Genomic DNA, 21737 nt, shown 5'->3' on the forward strand with positions numbered 1-21737 from the left:
TAAAGGTCTGTCAAGGAAACAGCAGTTGCAGCACATGCAGGGTGCTGGTCTTACACTTGTGGTAGGTGAAAATTAAACTAATCATCCCGCAATTGTCCTCGTCCCTCCCTTCTGTCTTTTTTCTCAGCCTTTTTTTTTTCCTTCTCTCTTTTATCTTCTACTTTGTGCTTAACAAATTGGAAGGAGAAGGGTCTCTCATAAAGAAAGCTGCAGAATAGATCGAAAGTGAAGGAGTGGTGGCAGTAATAGCAGCATCACTGGGAGCTGATCACCATCTGGACGAGCTCTCAAGTCGGGCGCTCTGATTAGAATCGCTCTCCCGTCTCAATCAGCCCCCCCCAGCCGGACCAGACCAAACCAGTCTGAGTTGAAAAAACCACTCGGGGCGAATGCTCTGGTGGGCTCCCGTGTCCTCTGCACTCTGGAGACAAACAGCCCCTTAGCTGTACTTAATGCATCCAACCAACAACATTTCAGGTGCACTCCATGAATTACTCCGTCAGTATTGCTTCTCTCTGGAGCCTGTGTTCTGTCGTTTTCTACCTGACTGATCACAAATAAAAAGCAATGTGACATCTGGCAGTCACTGGAGCTGTCTGGCACGAACGGCTGGATTTCATGGAATAGCTGTGGCTCTATTCTTTATTCCAAAATATTGATAATTTGACAAGCAGTGCCAGAATTTTCAAAAATGTTTGGTTTACAGCTTTGTCTTTGTTCTCTTTCCTTATTCTTTTCTTTTTTTTATTGTTTGGATATGTGGGGATGTAATAGAATTCTGTAAAGCTTGTTTCTTTCTGCAGGCTTTCTTATGTTGTTTTAGCACAGCTGACATACTGCACATGGTAATACAAGCACTCATGTAAAAGCGATGGCTTTGGAATGAATGGAAATTTTATGTCAGGGAGGCACGGGGCCCCCTATTGCGCTGTGCTGATTTTTTGTTTTTGATAATCTTATTTTTACTTCGGACTCTCAAGGAAAATCACCGCCCTGATAAAAAAGGCCTGGGATCCAACCTGAATAAAAAAGCTTTAAAACACCACTGGTCAGCATTCAGGGGACGGCAAAAATTAGTTCTACATCAGTGATGCTCCCAGAGGAATTACTGACCTAATAACAAGCAGGAATGTCACACAGGCATTTTGTTCTCTGTGGAAAAAAAAGCACTTGTTCTTGAGCTTTTCACCTCTTCTTTCCCGAGCTTGCACAGGCACTCAGTCATTCAGACGCACACATTCGCACACATTTAACTGTAACGGACACAAAACCCGCCACCCGCTGTCACACATATGGGAAACGACTGCGACAGCAGTTCAATCAATGGTTCGTACTTTGGAGCCTGAGCAATACATTTGGTTGATATTGTGCAATGTTTAAATATCAGAGTATATATGCTAGACAATAAATAAACATGGATAAAAAAACATTTCTTTTATTTTTATTTTATAAATTCACCACCAGAGAGCACTAATGACTTTATTTTTCACGCATATTTTCACAATTTAAAATGTAACGTTTAAAGGAAGAAAAAGAAAATTACTCTTTTTCACTAATGGAAATTAAAATTTACAAGCCATGAAACACACATCTAATCAATTTAATACGCTCAGGAGTTTTGTTAATCTGCTTCCACTGGATCTACGCATTAGCTGAGGGGGCTGCGAGGGAAAAAGATTTTTCAAAAATCATTTTTAAAAACTCTCTACATAGTAGCAGGCCTAACATCAACCAAACATGTTTTGTTGTTTAGATGTTTTCACGTTTCTGTCAGCTCCTGGTGTGATCGGCAGCCTCTTGGAACTCTCTGGATTTCCTGTTTTATTTTGACCATACTTACCTTGTGTATCTGTTGGTTGTTGAACTTGCTGTCTTTGTCTAGTTTTTCTGCTTTTTCGATCGTCTGCCCCCGTACTGATGTGTTTCACCCATGTCCAATTATCTCTGTCTCCCTTGTGTATCTGGTCTCTGTGCTCCTGGTCCTTTTTTGTCAGTTCGTCTCCTCAGTTTGACCTCGTGCTTCTGTTTAGCTCCCCGGCGTTTCTACCTCTGTTCTTTCCTCTTTTAAGGTTTGGATTTTCTGTCTTCCTGTCTACCTGTTGACCAGAGCAACTGTTAACCTGAGAATCAAATTACCTTTTTTCATGGGATCTATATGCCTTTGTCCAGGCTCCATTTTGGGTCCTAAAATCCTAAAAGTAGCGCAGCCTCAGAGGCTGAGAAACAAACAATTTAGTGATCGTGTAACAGTGTTGCGTCACGTCAGTCTTTAGCTCTCGCTTGCAGTGATACTGGCTCTTACTCAGCAAAACCTTCCTCCTCACACACGTCTCTCAGCCTGGGCCTGGGCGAGCAGCTTAGCGGGCACCCTGACGCTTGTCTGAATCTCAGTCGTTTTCATTGTTTTGATCCAGGTAACTGCTACAGCTGTACTCGCTTCAATGTCACTTACCTCAGTCAGGTTGTCAGACGATGTCAGAACCGCAATTTCTGAAACTTCTGTGAGCGCAGACAGCCGAAAAATCCGAAACAAAATACATTTCCCATGATGCATTTCACCTTCCAGATGTAAATCGTAGCGAACTGTGATGCATTTTTTTGCTCATGTGGTTTTAACAGAAAAACATGAAGGGTTATTAATGCATATATTGTATCTCATGTTTCTGGAAACAAATTGGGTCTTTGTTTTTTTTTAAGTGTCATATTGACACTGGCCTCTAATGCAGCAGTTTCTTACTATACATGATAACAGTGATCCAGTGAGGTTTATACATTTATAAAGTTACCTTGGTTTGTTATACCTTGCATACAGAACATACAGCTGGAGTTTAAACTGATGCCAAATGTGTTAGCAATCACACTCGTGCCTCCTTTAAGCAAATTAGAAACCGTTGTCTCTCCCTGACATTAATCAATCTGAATCAGATATCAGCATGTCTGTTAATTCAGGGTTTCCTTGGTAGAATGAGTCATTCTCAGTTTGGCTCAACATGACCAGTGCTTATGGTTATGGATTGTCACTGTGTTGTTGTGCTTATGATTGGTTCATTATGTGTCGCCACATCAGTCAAAATGTAATTTAATAAACATTTTCTCCACCGATATTTTCCTCTGAGTTTGGGTCTCTGGTCCACACGCAAACAGCGTTTTAAGTCAGGAAAACAAAGAGTGCCAAATTTCCAAAGTGCAGATTTTCAAAATCTCTGGTTTCTGTGTATCCGTGTGTACATGTTGAATGGAGTGTGGGAAACAGACATCATATCTTACTTCACACATGCTCACTGTTGCTTCGTGTGATTAACATGCGCCAGAAACAACAGCAATGGCGGCTATAACTTCTATAACTAAGTATTTTTTTGGGGCCTTTGGCTTATATTTTGAAATAGAGCTAGTGGTGAAAGGGGGGCAGAGAGAGTGGGGGACAACATGCAGCACAGGGCCGCAGGTCGGAATCCAAACTGGGCCGCTGCACAGGCGTGTAGCCTCATTTGGGCGGCAGCTCACGCCCCATAACTTCTGGTATTTGATGGATTGTGTGAGAAAGTGGAGGAAACCACTTAATACCCAATATGTGATGAGAAAACCTTCGATGGCCACAAAAGATCACCATTACTCTAACAGAGAAGATTTCCTGCTCACGGTTTGAGTGACGAGTCATCTGTGTCAAAGGCAGTGCACGGACACCACATCGATGCAATGTCATATACAATCATAAATGAAAGAATAAAAACAGAAGAGCAATCTCACTGATTACAGCCTCTACTTTTGTTTTTTTATGCACGGAAGACTTTATGTCACACTGACGTACTCTGGGCAGCATATTATGTTTGTTATTTATCGAGGCAGAATGTTTCTAGATGCCAGTTGCATCAGAGGTACTCTGCTGTGAAATATTTGGCACAAACAGAGTCTACGTGATGTTTAACTGTTAGACTTGAGGTCAGTCCAATGCCGTTTAAAGGCTCGTGAAAAGTACAGACACACACACGGACACGCGCACGCATTTGCACACATCACACTCAGGAAAAGCCGTGCACGTATACAGTCCTGGATATCATTTTTTTTATTTGCTTTTAATTCTTTTCACATCACGTTGTCAGTTTGAGTGACAGGTGGCAGAACATTTCAGGGTCTGTCTCCCGCTTCCACGTGAGGCTGTCAGAGTCTGACTGGGATCCACTCTGTCTGCAGGAGAGAGGCTGCTCCCAGGTGGTTTGCTGCTGTCTGCCTGTCTTGAAAGTGCTCTGCGTCTGCAGGGCAAGAGAGAAAGAGAAAGGAGGGGGGTGGGGGTGGGGTGGGGGTGGTCCTGGTGGACCTCTCTCAGCCCGGCGTCTAGAGGATTTTACACCATTTCATCTCAAAAATGGAAATGTCACGGCTCGGTACATCTCCCCAACAATTGGAATCTGGGCCAGTGGTTTATTTATTTCATTCCCTACCAAGCAGCACTCGCCTTCCTATCAATTGTTGTTGTTGTGACTTTGTCTTTTTCTGTTGCTCTTTCTCTATTCTCCCTTTTCACCTCTCTGTATGGCTGTCCTTCCTCCCTGTCTCTCTCTTCTTTCTCTAATATAAATACTCCAGGGTTCCTGCCAACAGGTCCGCACTGATAGGGATGAGCGGTTCCACTGCGAGATGGTACGAGACCCAGAGTTAGGAAGGAAGGGAGACAGGGTGAGCAGGGCGCCTGGTGGCTGAGGGATGTCTGTGTGTGGGGAGCAGGGTCTGGTCTGACAAAAAAGAAAAAGAAAAATGGATGGGGTGATTGGATTGGGTAGAAGCTTGAGACCCAGCTGGATGGAAAAGAAAAAAAGAAAAGTTTCTGTTAGTGAGTAAGAGGGGAAGAGATTGTGAGGGAGGATGTGAAAGCGAGCCAGACAGAGCGCGCGAGAGAGAGGAACAGGGACAGTTTGTCCTGGAGGTATGGAAACACTTGTGCGCCACACGGGTGTAATTAGCTCACGTGAATCACAGCGTCCTTGTGTTTTGGTCGAGTAGGATGTTTGTGACAGTCGCACATAAAGGCTAATGAAATGTGTGAAACCAAAGGTGACCCGTAATGACAGATTTCTTTTTTTAGTCCGTTTTTGTGTGGGCTCGTCCCAAGAATTGGCGCTGCGCGTGTTGCAACATGAAAGAGCGATTTCACAGCTTCGAGTTGCATCGGAAAATTCCCTTTTATGTGCATTCCAATTTCATGCCCGCTGCTGGAGTTTCTTACAGGGTAGTTTTATGTCTTGCCACCGTATTTTTGAGACCGTACGCGCCTCCAAAAAAATGTAATAAAAAGAATCAGTGTGTCACCGGCAGGGTCGCACAGAAATAGAATCAAGAAAATATATTTTTTTCAAATTTCTCCTTTGAAACTGTTTTGATCATTTCAACATGAGCTGCTTTATTGACAAGTACATATAAATTGCAAAAAGATAACAATCATTTTGTCTCCTGTTATGCAAGGTCACACATGACATGTCACCGAATCATTCCATTACATTCACCCGCACACACACACACACACATACACACACATACACACCCACACACACACACACCCATTCCACACAATGCTGTCCTAACTCATTAATGCAAAGCCTCTGGGAGCCATTGAGTGTCGACAGAGCCCAAACAGGGTTAACAACACCCCATCTCTCACCCTGACATGACATGTTCGAGTGGTCTTTTTTTTGCAGGAAGGGGACCGTCAATATGATTGAGACGGGGGGAGGGGGGCTGCTTGGACCTAATCGGGCTTTAATGCCCCCTGCTGCTCATGTGAAGCCTGTAATTGTTCCTCAGATGATAATCATTGATTTCCTACTGTTTAAATGTGCACTAATCTATAGGTTCCTCCTGATGGATGTGGGCCTGTTAGCCACAGCACCCGAGGGTCCGACTAAAGATGCTTCGCCAGTGCCGTCGGGAAAGAGTTTTGGCTCAAATTTCAGTTGATCTGTTGTCTTTGCAGATACTTCATCGATCGGCACACGGACCTAGAGCGCCAGTTTAACATCAACGTGGACGACGGGAAGATCACGCTGGCCAAGCCGCTGGACCGAGAGACAGACATGTGGCACAACATCACAGTAACCGCCACAGAAGTCAGTAAGTAACCTCAGACTAAAGCTGCTCTCCCACCCCTTGCTGCGCACATCGTTCCTCATGAATTGTAATGTCCTATTTTGGAAATCAGCGCGCTGCTGACATTCGTTGGCACGCATGTTTTAAAAATCAAGAGCTGCAGGAGGAAACGTAGCAATATCTTCTTCCTCTGAGCTACTCCATGGTTTGGCTCAGTCAAAGGAATCACTGACCTGCTGCACACAATCCTCTGTTCAGTGCAGCGCTTTGTAAACCAGCCCCTTTTTAATCGCTCCAAGAGTGTGGCACAAACAATTAGCATTTGAATCCACGGAGGCATTAAATACGTTAATTTGCTGAGTTTTGATTGAATTAAACAGCTCAGTAGTCAATTTGTGGAAGTGCAAGAACATTAAGACGTATCAAATAAACAGTTTTAAAGACATGCTCCGGAGTGGATTGCTCCAATGCCAGCATCCATTACAGATTAAAGAACATCTGCGAACCGCAAAACTCACTGACTACGTAGAAAATCTTGCCGGCAGAGCTACAGCCACCACATACAACAGCTCAAACCATATGTAAGGCTTTATTTGCATACAGATTGTTTCAGGGGGGCTGTATGTCGTGATAAAGCTTAATGTACCCCTTAAGGCTATTGGAATAGAAATTTACACCGCTTGTAACTTCTTTTGCCACTGTCCTTTTCCGCTCTATCTCTCTCTCCTTGTCTCTCTGTCTCATCCTATATCAATCCCTTTCCTTCCTTAATCATAGGAAACACACATTAATTGTCAGAACAAATGAACGGCCAAACATTATTTGTTGGCCGTGCAGCGCAGACAAATCCCACCATCGTAGCAGCCTGTTGGAGGAATTGAACGTGTCTCGTTAGATAAGCCGGATGCCTTGTCATGTCTTGCACCCATACATTTAAAGTGCGTTTTCATGCCTCTTGGCAAAGTAACTGCGGCTGGAGATAGTGGCGTCTCTGGGAACACCTAATAGGAATTTGCCAAAATAAATATGGCAGTTTTGCTATTCTTCACAAGCGGGGAGGGGAAGCCGGTGTCTTCTCTGGCGTGAAGAGGAATAGATGTGTTCCCAGTTCTGTCCCGATGCCATTTGCCACCCAAACGGGGACGCGTTCTGCCGCCTCGCATCAGTTGACATCTGACTAATCAGATTCTATTCCCTGTCTGCTGCTGCTGGGGGAAAGTCACTTTTGCAGAAGGTTGGACTCGGTCTCGCGCTCTCCCTCTGCCCTAATCCATCTACGCTGTCTATCAGACTGTCAATTTCCACTCCCCTCACTGCTTACCTCTTTTTCAACCCGTCCCCAGGTCCGCTGGAGGTCTTTTGTTTCCGGGACATCTTGTGTGCATGTGTTGTTTCTATTAAAAAGAAGAAAAATAGAACATGACTATTTGCTTGTAAGAGACATACAGTGATATGGCATTTTCAAGCAGATACAGTTATATCCATTTGCTCTTCTCTTTTCTCTCCACTTTTATTTTAGGATATCTCTAAACATGATGTCTTTAAACAGCTGATTCAATTGAATTTAGGAAATTTTATTTTATAATGACCATATTAACACTGTTTAGTTTTCAAACCAGTTTTAAACCCTACGACCATCCAGATTAATTAGATTAAATATCGACTGTTTTCCATCTGAGAGCCTCCCTCCTTAGGAGATCATAGGTTTATGTCCAGAACATCAAAACAATGTATTTACGGTCATCACACGTCATATAAAGTCTCATAATGTGTCTGCATGGCCCTGCATAAAACCTTACCAGCGTAGTGACTCAGCCTTGTTGTGTCCACATTAATTGATAATTGCTTTAAAAGTTGGCATCTGGCACCTCTGATTAATAAATACAACACTTTATGTGGACTCTCGAAAGGGACTGTCAATTACCACCGATGAATAATTCCAATCAACTAATCTAATCTAACTAAATAGCCTTTTATTGTCTTTTTAGACTTCAGTTACCAATGACTCATTAATATGCATGTTTTAACCCTCATGTTTTAAACATTGCCGTGTACAGGGGATTTTCAAAAGGCACTTTGAATGGATTTTTTTTCTCTCTCTCCCTCTTCCTTTCGGTTGACTCGAATCCTGTTTTGCATCGCTGATACCAGCTGAAACGTAGATTGATGTGGCTTATCATCTGTCCTCCCATCAGCTCAGGAAATGAAGGGAGAAATAAAGATGGAAAATAAAGGAAATTAAAACTAGGTCACAGAATTTACCTGGGAGTTCATGTGTAACCTTTTTTTTTTTTGTGTACTTTTCTCCCAGTTATATGTTTTGCTCACTGTCTTTTTCTCTTTGTCTTTTTTGCCTCATCTATCTATCTATCTATCTATCTATCTATCTATCTATCTATCTATCTGTCTATCTATCTATCTATCTATCTATCTATCTATCTATCTATAGGAAATCACAGTCAGATATCAAGGGCAATTGTTGCCATCAGAGTTATGGACATAAACGACAATGCCCCTGAATTTGCCACTGAATACGAGGCCTTTCTGTGTGAAAATGGAAAACCCGGACAGGTAAGTGATCTATCACTTTCTTCTGCTCTCTCTCTTCCTTTCTTTCGCTCTCTTTCCTCCCCTCTAATGATTGGCCACAGTGAATTATAGCCTATTTATTTCACTGGGAAACTACAGAGGTGGGAGTGCGGTCCTGTTTCCCTGCAACAGTCCTCCCCTGACACAGTGTGCGCAGAGCAAAGGGGGAATGAGAGCAGTCAGGATTGATCAGAGTGGATCATAATTCAAGACTGTCTTTCATGTCTTCCTCCAGATGGCACAATACTTCCCTTAGCCAAAATTCCTGGATAAGTACTTAGCATTCTCCTTCTCATCAATCGACCTCATTCAGGGGACCTGCGAACGTACAATAGGGAGCTTTATTGAAAGGTGGAGGGGAAAAAAGGAGGAACTGAAAAAAGAGAAACTGTCCTGCAGGGCCTGAATTCTAATTTCCAATCAATCATAAAGACATACGGCCCGATAAGACCTATGATGACAGATTAACAGATAGAGCCAGGAGCTGGAAAGTGTGCCAGACTAGACAGGACCTCATTGATAATAATCTCAAACTCCAGGAATGAATAGAGCATATATTTCATCGGGTGTGATCCAGCCAGTATTACACTGAGGCAATCTTGGGTGGCAAAAACAAAGTAATGAATAGGCTGCCTCCTCTAATGGCTTTGAATCCTCCTCTGTAAATCTCCTGGTCTCTCTGTTTTCAACACAGGTGATCCAGACTGTCAGCGCAGTGGACAAAGACGACCCAATACAAGGCCATTACTTTGACTACCGTCTCGTCCCGGAGATGCTCAACAACCCCAACTTTACCATCAAAAACAACCAAGGTGGGAGACAAAAGAAAGAAGGAACACAGAGCAGCAGCATCTCTTTTGTGGCAGAATGACTGAAGTTTCTTTAAATTTCTCCAATGGCTTTCCAGTCCAATCTCTAACCCGCGGCATGTTAGCCATACTGGAGATGAAATCTGGTGGATCAGTGTAGCTCACAATTAGCAGATGTGAAATTGTCTGGACACCGGCTTCTTTTTACTCCCCAGTGCGTTTTGAGGGAAACTAAATGAATGGGATCCAAATGGCTTTTCCTGGTAGTCTTGCAGCTCAATGTAGGATGACTTCCTACGAGCTGTTGCAGCCTGGCAGATGGTACTAAATTTATCTACTAAATACTCTCATCGGTTTATTTGCCGTTTCCCTCTTGTGTTCATCCAGTTCCTATTCTCCTGCAATCCTCTCCATACAGTGCTTTGAACAGGCTGTGTGTTCATCATGACGTTGTGTAATGTTTTCAGCTCGGGGCAAGAAATCTTCATATGGTACTGGCCTTCTGTTTCGACACAGAGCCTGCAGGCTAACTTACTGCAGGAGGAGGAAGGAGTCCTTAAAAAATCAGGTCATCAACTTGACTACGTATCTTTAGACGAAAGCCAAAAACCTTTAACTTTTTATTTAGGTACATTAGCAAGTAGGAGGAGATGTGTAATAACTGCAGGGAATGCAAAGGCTGTTTAACATGCTCAGATTTGCTGCATAATACTCTGTGGATCACCCTGGCAATACAAGAATGTTCCTGAACCCTGCCCTTTTGTTAAAAGGACATTTAATAGTTTCCTAAAATGATGTTACAGACAAACAGATTCACTAGTAGGCTGTAGCGCAGCTCTGCATTAGTTTGAACAGCAAAAAACTTCGCATTTTCACTTGCCTGAAACCAAAGTAATTCTGTGTTGTGGTTCAGCTCTGTATATTACATACCACCAACAACCACTTAGTGCTAATTCCAAACAGAGGAAAGAAGCCCATCGTACCATGTCCCCCAGCACTTCAGTGTCTATTTCTATCTGAATGGGCAGCTGTGGGAGACACTTCATTGAAGAGCGGCAGGTGCCTGTGAACCTCTGTGTGCTGCCGTTGTTTGCGATGAGGAATCTAATTGTAGGGATCGCACAATGAAGAGGTTAGGGGTTGCCCTCGGTGGGGAACATTTTCGGAGTTTCTGACCAGCTATAGCTCAAGATATTGAGGAGTCTGGCGTGTGCGCATTCAGGAGAGTATTCCATTGTCGGTGCTAACAGTGACTGTAATGCCAAAAATGAAACAATTTCCCTTATATAAATTGAAAAATGAACTCATTAGCGACTTGATTTGCACTCACTGGAGAGAAAACCTCTGCATAGGCCAAACAGTACCTTCACATCTTAATCAAGCTACACACTCAAATATTTTTTTTTTCCTAAATGTGGCAGATTTTTTTTTCTTCAACATCGATGAATTAGTCCTTTGGGAAACAGTGAACATTTTGAAAACCAGCAAATTCCTTGGGTCGCCCCCCCCGATCCGGGTCTGCACCAAAATGTAATGGTTTCTTGCCTGACCAATACCACATTTTTCCACCAAGTTTCCTGAAAACCTGATAATCCTTGTTCAAATCAATATACTGAAGGGATTTGCAGCTGTAGCCTTTGGTCTGGTGTGACAGTACCTTGCTGTGTGTGGTGACAGCAAACCTTTGCTCTGTGACTGACATTACTGAGTCAGCGACAATGACTCGTCCCTACTAATGCTAATGTTGCAACATGTTTTAGCCTTTAGCATTTTCCTGTAATTGTAATTTGTGGCAACAGTGGCTGCTGTGTAGTAAAAGCTAATAGGACTCATTTTGAAGGAGAAGTGGAATCTTTTTGTCTCTTTTACAGCGCATAGGCTTGTGATTTGCACCAAAAGACAGAAGAGAGACATTTCTTAGTTTCGTGACGGCGCCACATTGGTGTCCATACTGTAAATCAGTCTTTGAACCAAAAGTCTGGTGCCACACACATCCTGCAAATATCACTATAACTCAAATAACATTTTAATTGGGATAGTCTTTTTTCTGTTACAATTTCCATAGCTTTGCTTTCATTGTGTTAGTGTCCCGAAAGAAAAAGTAATAATTAAAAAGTAAATTTGGTAATTATTTTTGAGTGCAAAAAGGAAACACTTTTAGAATTAGAACGGAAAAGCTACTCACTGAATATATATTACGGCATCAGGACATACTTTTAAGCAGTTTGAGCGGTTGATAAATAAGAACATATGAGAGCAATTACTTTGTGTTTATGTTTGGCATAAAAACAGGAAAACTGCACCACTTTCATTTGAACTTGCACAATAAAGCTGCAGATATTAACATATGCACACACTGAGTGGTGCAAAGAAATCAGACACACTTAATGTGGTAAGAGGTTGTAATATTCATCCATTGGTAGGCAGGAATTGATACAAATTCACCTTAACAATAGTGAGCATTTGTATGCTTCTTCCAATCCATTGGTATTATGTTATTAAGTGGCATTTAAGTCCTACTTGTTTGGCATTTATAAATGAACTGTGTGTAGTCACTCACAATCTTGAGGGACTTCTGAAGTTCGGAAAGTTGTCACACTGTTAGTGTCACTTCTGCTGTCACTCCTGTCATTTGGAGCCTCCCACATGTTACATTATTCATAGCAGAAGGCTTATTCAAATGAGCCTTTTCTTTTCTCATGGTGAGAATTAATATTTCAATGTACACAGTGTTTTCATCAGAATCCATCAGTCACTAGATGAAACACTGTTAATGTGCCCTAATATATAAAAGATAATAAAAAAGCAGTCTCGAGGCTCCAGTGAGTTCATTCTGTTTGAAGGTTATCGACATAACAGTTTTCTAGCTGTAGCAAGAAATGTTTAATTCTATTTTTTTTTATTATCAATAGTTGCCAGAAAAGGAGAAGATGACCCTTATTTGAGGACACGCCCTGACGCGTTACTGTCGTTGATACTTGCACTGAGTGGTCCAAATGAAATGGGACACATTGGTACTCGCAAAGCAAAGCGAACCACTTTGTGGCAGCACTCGTAAGGAAATAAATCTGAGCATATGTTCACATCAATTACAGATTGTGCAGAGCAAACTTTTTATCATGAAGCATACGAAGGAGTTTGCTCTGTGAACCCAGGCAGTTTCAACATAGCCTGTCTCTCCACAGCGTATATATATCAGCAGAGCCATGTTCCTCCCTTCATGACATTGTAACCTCCTGCGGTGAGGCAAAGGTTAGACTATCAGAAATCTTGTACATTTTCCATAAGATCAGCAGGAGTAGAATCTTATGGGAATGCAAGTGTTTGATAATTTGAGCAGGGTAAGGAGAGCCGGCTAATGAGCAGACAGCTTCACAGAAGTGCCATCAAAGAGCAGCTGGCACCTTTCTGGGTCGACATGTGCCATCTCCTAAGTCAGTGTCTCCTGCCATGGTCTCCTCATTTCTCCGGCTTTCAAAGGGCAGCGCAAAATCGGACTTGCCTTTCTTCAGAATTTCCAAATTGGGCTGTCAAGAAAAAGGGAAGGTGGCTGAAATCCATCTACTCTGCGAGAATGCTAAAAACCCTCAGTGACGATTGATGTGAAATGAGTTTACCCTCACCCTGCACTGATCTTCACACAATTTAATATATGGGACTTCAGTGTGTTGCCCCCATGAATATGAATGGCTTTTACCACATATTCTCACCAAAATTCGTCTCTGTCTTTACCTCTCCCCAACAGACAATTCAATCAGTGTTCTAGCCAAGCATGACACTTTCCGACGACAAAAACAGGAGGTGTACTTCCTGCCAATCATTGTGACTGACAATGGGAATCCACCAATGAGCAGCACCAACACCCTGACCATTCGGGTCTGTGGGTGCAGCAAGGACGGCGTTGTGCAGTCTTGCAACGTGGAGGCCTACGTCTTACCTATCGGCCTTAGTATGGGAGCTCTCATTGCCATCCTGGCCTGCATCATACTGCTGTTAGGTGAGGTATATTTTTGTTTCATAATTATTCCATTTACAAATGTGGATGAGGACCTTCATATATTTGTACTGACTGGCAATCCACAGCTTGACCTGGACTTCTTCTTTGTGTCTTTGTTTCTGTCTTTCTGTCTTCCATTTTTCTGTCTTTCTTTCTCACAGTAATAGTAGTACTATTTGTCACCTTGAGGAGACACAAGAATGAACCTTTGATAATCAAGGATGATGAGGACGTGAGAGAGAATATTATCCGTTACGACGACGAAGGAGGCGGCGAGGAGGACACGGAGGCCTTCGACATTGCCACACTGCAGAACCCAGACGGCATCAATGGTTACATGCCACGCAAGGACATCAAGCCCGACCTGCAGTTTATGCCCCGAGCTGGGCAGCACTCAGGCCCCAATGGCGTGGATGTGGACGAATTCATCAACGTGCGGCTCCACGAGGCAGATAATGACCCCACAGCGCCGCCATATGACTCCATACAGATCTATGGGTACGAGGGCCGTGGATCCATTGCTGGCTCCCTCAGCTCACTGGAGACTGCATCATCAGACTCGGACCAGAACTATGACTATCTTAGAGAGTGGGGTCCACGCTTCAGAAGACTTGGGGAGCTCTACTCAGTGGGCGAGAGTGACCGCGAGACCTGACCTTTGGTTTGTTAGACAAAAAGACCTTTGAGATTTTCTTTTTCCGTCCACATACTTGTCTATTAAACGCTAGGGGATTTGCTGGCTTTTAGAAGTGTTTAAAAAGACAAAAAAAAAAAAAAAAGTTAATATCAAGGGAAGCCACCTTTTTGTATTCTTATTAGAGTGAGGTATAGCAGTCGTCATCCACTACGTCAAGCGCATTGTAATTGTTGAGCCAAACAATGTCTTTATTAGGAGATCCATGATTCTTGTGGGGTGTAACTTAGATTCCGTTGTGGAGTGTCTAGCAGTATTTTGGGTATTAGTCATTCTGTGACTGCCAGTAGCAGAAGAACCCTGGTTTTGCTGTTGCCCAATCAAAGGAAATAATGGGTATTATTGGGTTCTCTGAAGCTTGAGTGGAGACTATACTCCATTCACCATGGACTGCAGAAGCTGCAGAGGGACCCTTTGTTTTATGTCTGGCTGCCGAGGCCACACCACTGATCGGTGACCAGAAACGAAACGATGAAGAAAAAGCAATATATGGTCTACATTACAATAATGAATGTATGTATGATTTGAAAAAAAAGACAAACCAGTATTGGCTTTAAGGTGAATTTGTTATCATTTGATATGTTCTCTGGTGGCCACATTTATAAAGCCCAGAGGGGCTCGCTTTATACAACCCTTTGTATTTACATGCTACAGGTGTGGGTCGCAAGTGTTATTAGCCTATTAAAGACTGAAATGAAGACAAAAAAGAGAAATGTAGAAACTCTGAGGCCTTCTTTTTACAGAAGCAACATTAAATACAATTGTAATCTACTGTTTTTTGACAAGAGACGTGTTGATTCTTCATTACTGTTGAGTTTTTGTATATTTGTTCTTAAATCATTTTTTTCTGTGCTGACAATTTCAAGTGAGTGTGTTTAGATGATTTCACATTAAGCTGTTTTTCGACCATTAGAACACTATTTCATAACAGCCAAACCTTATCATGAATTTACTGCAGTTGATGACATAGACTAGATGTAAGCAGGCAACAAGAGCTCTACGTTACTGTAACAATGCACATGATCGAATTAATTGGGACTGCAGGAAATGGGACCTTTCTGATAACTTGCTAATTCTGTGTAAAATATGTCTCATAATATATTTTGGGGTACAGCCAGTGACCGTCTGAGCACAATAGTCAAATTGATACCTACTTGTAGTATGTGACTCCCTCCGAACATCAAATCTCATTTAGCAAAGATTGCATTAGCCCAAGAAAAATGAAGATACGAATCCCGACCATGTGCATATTGTGCTTACACTGTATGATATCAGATAAAAAAGACTTGTACTGTACATAGAGTTACTGCTAACGTCATTAGCTTTCAATGAGGTGGTAGGTTTTGTCTCTGCACGTTAGCTCTTGCACATAATGAGAATCTCAATGGCACTACAGCTGCGTGCATACTCAGTTTGTACTGATACAGTTATATGGCAGTTCTCGGTAGACTAAACAATATATATGGAATAGTCCTACATGCAGATCATATTTTCTACTGTGCTTTAATGCTTATAAATGTGTATGTTCAATTATTTACTCCCTGTACTGTAATCTAAGATACCCTGTATTGTTTCCTACTTTGTGAAATATATTTTTATAAATATTTGTGAATGGGTGTGGTTTCTTATTCAACTATGGTGTCACTGAAAACACAAAATGCAGATTAAATGATAAAATGATGTTGTTAAAGGAGCAATCCACCGCACGGGTTCATTTTTACTTATCCACACCCGCCCACAGCCGTAAACTCTGTACTGGACCAAACCCAATACATACCATTACCTTCAAGTCAAATCCAGACCCGTTAACATATGACACGCCACCTGACCTGTCACCCATGATTAAACACACATGCTACAGACACACTCAATCATCAAATAGGTTATAGCCTATGTTCCTGTGAATTGTCGCAGCACCTGTGCTCCTGCAGCTCTCATTATTTTCTTCCTCTGCCACGTTATAATTAGCTTGCGGCTATCAAATGCTAATACACTGTGGCACTTTTTACAAGCAGCAAAACCACTGAGAACATATTAATCACTGGCTACTTCTTTCTTTATGTCATTCATTTTAATGCTCCAGCTTTATTTGCCTTGAGATGAAGGGGTCAAAGGTGGTGTTGCAGGCTTTCACAATAAAATAAATCCTTGCAGCTGACAAGGCTTCATAGAAGCTGAATTATGCATCTTGTTGTTTGTGATAAACCAAGAAAGGAAGAAGGAGAAGAAGCTGATTGAGATGTTAAAAATACTACATAATCTCTTTCATATCTGATTTCTCCAGATTAAAAAAAGAAATACTTTGATTCTCACCCCCTGCCCTCCTGCATTCATTAAATAGCTTTGGAAATGTACCCTGATGATGTCATAGGTATGTCATCAGTGTTATCTGAGCTCAGGTTTTTGATCCTGCATTTATAAAGAAAGTCTGTGTAAAGAGTCCGAAAGACTCAGGAGTTTGTTACGTCATGGAGGATCTAACAAAAGATGTTATTGGTTGCGTTTTGGTTGATGTAGAATGGAGGGCTTTTGCAGCTTCACCTGTAGGTACAAAACTCCAGCCTCGGCTTTTGTTACTCAGATTTGAACCGCTCCTTTTTAAATCTGGCTCGAGTCCCCCAGCTTCATGGAAATCCTGTTCTACTGTAAATTGCCCCAAGAGTACCCTGTCTAAAAGAGATACCAGCAGTGTACCCTGCAATACATTTATGTTTATTGTGATGCTCAATGGCTTCACAGAAAGCAGTTTGACTGAAAGTGAATACACCACAAGAGTGAACTGCAACAATGCATAACAAAAAAGAAAATCCTTGATCATCAGAGAAAAATACTCGACAAGAGAGTCTAAGAGGAGGAAGCACAACTGTACCGGTCCTCACAACAGCAGGACGGCAGCTCTGAATCTCTCTGAATACATCTGGCAGATTTATGTGTCATAAAACAGTGTGATAAAGACAACAGCCACCCTGTACCGTTATATCACCCAGACTGTTCTTCACTTAGTCACTGAGCATATTCTCACCCTGCACTCCTTGAATACTATTTCAGTCAGTTTCCTCTGTCTTCCTTGATGCTGTGGAAAGAAAATGGAGGTTTAACCCACTCAAAATTCTATTTATTATACCTTTACAGTGCACCTGAAAAGCAGCAACTAGATAAGAAAATGCATCAACTTGGAGGGAAAAAAAGTGTCACATGCTTATCATGTTCCCTTTCCAGCAGCTCCTCCTTGGCTTGAAAATGTCTCAGATATTGAAAGGCGACGTTTCATCTCTTAAAGTTTCTGTTGCTTGCTGAGAGTATATATTAATATATTATCTTAACAGTGAGCCGTGTGAGTTTGACATCATGAAGTTGGGACAAACAAAACTTTTAGGAGGATATAATCGACTATGTCACACTGATGGGAACATAGTAGTCATATATATATATATGAGTAAAATATGGTCACAATGAATCACTTTCTTCATCATCATCATCATCATCATCATCATCTGTAACTGTTTTAGTCTGGGATGTAAATTGTGATGTTGTGTTGCAATCCCACTCATCCGTCATCGTTTTTTATTTTATTTTTATTAGCAAAGATCAGATATCGTGCAATTTCCCATTTTCTTGCCTTTAGTCCTTATTCCTATCTTTATTCCTCTTTGAACAATCTCCTCTTTGTTAATCTGGAAAGATTAGACTTTTGTTCGCTTTATCTGATATTGAGGTTGTTCACAAATAACAAAAGCTTGTGATCGAATCAATTACTAACTGCGCCTCAGTGAAGTCAAAGACATAAAATACTATGTCTATATATAGCGCCTGTAGTGCGCACACACACACACACCTAGGGATAATGTCCGTGTTGATTAATATAGTAGTCACAAACATGAAACACATTTAATGTCAGAAATCAGAAATATCAGAAATCTTATCACCTGATTCCACATTGCAACGTGCATCCACCTTTTTCCAAACGTGCTGTTGGTGTTTCAGATGCACATGCCCTCTGGGATTAGAAGTGATGTTAAACCTGGTAGCTGCTATCTGTATGTACCTGATCCATTAGTCAAAAATCAGCCATGGAACACATTTTACCCACCGATAGCTCTCGCTAAATGTTAGCACAAATTGTTTTCTGGAATGTGCGACCCCGGGAGGTCAGCGGCTCATTTGTAGTCAATCTCCATGCTCCCCCACTGCTGTGTATGTCTGCAGGTCTAACAGAGGTTGCCTAACTAAACAGTAAATCAAATTATCTTCTCACTTTTGTCACGTAATGGAAGTGTCCCTCGGGTGACAACCTTGTACTTGTTGTTGCCTGCTGATATGTGCCAGACTTTATAAGGCAGGCCTGTGGCTCTGGCTCTCGTGGTGGAGAAACTGTAATTACTGTTGCCTGGCAGAGATGCCCCCAATTACAAACAAACTTTGGTGCATACAAATTGAGAAAGCTTCTTTCTCCTCTGGATTTTGAGATATGAATATCATGGGTTGAAACTGTCCCACCCAATAATATTTTCTTCTTTTTTTTCATATTTACCATTGTACTGTTCTCACGGCTAGATTAACCCCTTTAGGGCGCCCTACAGCAAAAATGAGCTGAGGATCCCAGCTGACTGTGTATCTGGACCCCTTCAAGTGCCCATCAAACACACAGCATACTGCATGGCAGATTAATTATATTTTGCCTGAAGGTGGAATTCTACCGGGCCCCAGGTTTGCTGTGCGCCAATTAGTTTCCGGTAATTTGATTAAACACTAATTTCTAATACGCGCCATTTAAGAACAGTATCAACATAAGTAATAAGGCTTGTAAAACTAGATTTTCACATCAATTCAATGTTAATTAATAATGCATTCTTTATATGTTTACTACAATAGCAGTATCCAGCTCCAAATCCATGTGTTCAAACTTATTTTTGGACATAGTGAATTTAATCTAGGTTGGTGAAAGTATTGAAAAACTACATTTGCAAAATGAGTCATCGCAAATCTCTTCCATAGGCCATGTGGCAGTTACTGAGTATAATTGACCAAACTCTCTGTTGTTACCTGTTTTAATAGCCACATCTTTAAAGAGTATAATGGATATTTTGATAGGAACACTTTTGCCTACCAGGAAGAATAGACCATGTACCTATAACTGTTAGGACCTCCGCTATAAATGACATTAAAATTACTTTTTGGACGTTTGAACTCTTTTTGGACATGTTATTTCATTTTGTTAGATTTTTATAATTAAATTTGGATTGGACATATCATTTATTTTACTTTGGCTTGATTTGGTTTTTTAATTTGAGCCCACAGAAAGAACTGGTGAGCAAGAAATGTGCAAACCTCAAAGCTTCACTGGATGATGCTGAAATCAAATGAAATCAACTAAGTCTTAAAACAAAGAAAAAAGATCTCCCTCATAGTAGAAGCATGTGATTTCTTTTTTTTCCACATTCATCGTTTTTTTTTTTATATCTCAATGTTGGAATTTTCAGCGAATAAAATTCTAACTGTCTGCATGTACATACACATTCCTATACATTTCTGTGATTTGTGTGAACAGTCCCTTTATAGTCCTGATCTGTTTGTGATTGTGAATGCTCCCAAACTTTGTACTAACTAATTCAACACTATCTAACTGAAACACGGTGAATTAGGGGTCTTTTTTGCCCAGAAGGAAAATATAGCACAACAAATAAACATCTCTCCCATATGAAGGTCAAACCACGAATCTGGAACTCAACAATGACTATAATTAATTATATATCTTTAATCTAATTTGCAGCATTGTTCAGCAAGACTTTGTATTAATTCAAGCTACTTCATTAGCCTCTCCAAACTGTATTAAAAATAAGGCACCGTGAAATTTCTCTTAGACAAATGGTTTTCTTACCTTTCCTCTCGATAACAAAGTCCCAAGAGAATTCGCAAATAAACCAATTTCTTTATTATATGAATTTATTCCCCTCATTATGATTGAACTTATTCAGGCAGGATAACCTTAACGGTAACTTTTTTATAATTAAGTTCCATCAAACAGTGTTTACATGTCTAATTTAGTCCACTTTGATCTTCTGAGGTTGCTGCGAGAAACGTTCCACAACATCACTACAAAAGAAAATCAAAGTAAACAGTGTGATCAGGTGAAGATGTACGTAGTGGAATAACCGGACCGGTCTAAACAAAAGATAATGAAAATCATCCAAGATTAAAGGCTCACCCTCTCAAAGTTTGTTTCCAGTATGGACATAGAATTCCAGGGGCCCATGTTCTGTGCAGAAAAAGAATCAGCGTAATGGTCTAACCAATCTTGTGTTCTCACCATTGGTCACTGAACCGCCAAACCACGTAAACACCATATGGTCCCAGCTGCCAGTCGAATTCATTCTGCAAGCAGTTTTCAGAGTTGTGTTGACATGAGGGACAATGTTTCCAAAGGTAGTTTCACAAACGTTGACATCCAGTTAGAGCTTTACTTGTATTGGTGGCCTGTTTACTCAGCATATGACCTGTAATTAAAATGACAATAGAGACATGTTTTAGTAATGTAGAGGAGAAAGCAAACCAGCGACACAAATCCAACAGACATGTTTAGTTAAAAAAAAAAAGACAATGTATCTGTTTACTTAGTCTTTGTTTGTTCCAGCACCCACAGCTGCTGAGCAGGTGGAAATGCAGGTGGGTGGAGGTGGAAGCTCGTAGGAACTTTATTGTTCTGGCATTGTAGTGGGTGTAAAGTTATTATTCCAAACAAGTGCGGGCAGGAAAGTAAGTTTTGAAAGCCAGAAAACTGTGCACAAATGCAAGTAATTGTCAAATTATTGGTTTTGAGTTACAACTCTGGCCTTCCCCTGGAGACAACATTACAATCGCTTTGTGTGGAAGGAAGAGGAAAGAAGATAAAATCAATCCTATTACACCTTTTAATTCAAGACCAGTGCGTTGTTGTGTTGAGATTTCAGCAGAGATGATAACTGTTGTTTTGATTCAATGCTCACTAACTCGATGGTCCTAATCATGCACCACGGAGTGTGTAATTGACCCCCATCTTGCAGTTAGCATTAATTAGCACCTCTGTTTGTGGACAGCACAGCTGGCAGAATTGCACCATAACTGTCCCGTCGTTTCCACGGTGCACCGCTGCCTCGGCTTCAGCCAAATGACGTCTGGAACCTAAATCAGTTTCCTGAACCGGCTGGCCCCTTCACAGCTGCACACTGGATGAAGGAAGCTTCACCCTGCTGGACGACAGAGCCAGTCTCATGAGCAGATGCATGGGACTGTGTGTGGATAATCTTTGTTTGACACTGCTCTGTTTGACGTTATTACAGCTGGTTGCTTAACAGTAACGTCACGGCATCGTGGGATTCCTCTTTTCATTTTCTTTTCAGAGAAAGCATCCTGAGTAGATGAGGCATTTTACCAGGATCATATTATGTCCTTTTTAAAATCTTATTCCAGTGTCTATGTATTCTCGAAAATGTCCCAAAGTCTTTAAATAACCAATGTTACATTTAAGGCTACACTGTGATACGATTGCTATTCCTTAATTTCCCTCGGGACCAAGTATCTATCTATCTATGTG

General features: G+C 41.4%; 1 protein-coding gene across 2 annotated transcripts in view; it reads left to right on the forward strand.

The window, feature by feature from the left end:
• Positions 1 to 15773, forward strand: part of cdh8 (cadherin 8) — a 92270-nt gene extending 76497 nt beyond the window's left edge. Inside the window, exons 8-12 of one of the 2 annotated variants that reach the window (XM_034580488.1) lie at positions 5966 to 6102; positions 8528 to 8649; positions 9362 to 9479; positions 13222 to 13473; positions 13635 to 15773. In XM_034580488.1, the coding sequence (XP_034436379.1) occupies positions 5966 to 6102; positions 8528 to 8649; positions 9362 to 9479; positions 13222 to 13473; positions 13635 to 14128 (1123 nt within the window). In that variant the 3' untranslated portion in view covers positions 14129 to 15773. The remainder of the gene's footprint in view (positions 1 to 5965; positions 6103 to 8527; positions 8650 to 9361; positions 9480 to 13221; positions 13474 to 13634) is intronic. The other variant, XM_034580493.1, reaches the window with a different exon arrangement.
• The last annotated feature ends 5964 nt before the right edge of the window (positions 15774 to 21737 follow it).

Source organism: Hippoglossus hippoglossus, chromosome 3 (assembly GCF_009819705.1).
Source record: "Hippoglossus hippoglossus isolate fHipHip1 chromosome 3, fHipHip1.pri, whole genome shotgun sequence".
Classification (NCBI taxonomy): domain Eukaryota; kingdom Metazoa; phylum Chordata; class Actinopteri; order Pleuronectiformes; family Pleuronectidae; genus Hippoglossus; species Hippoglossus hippoglossus.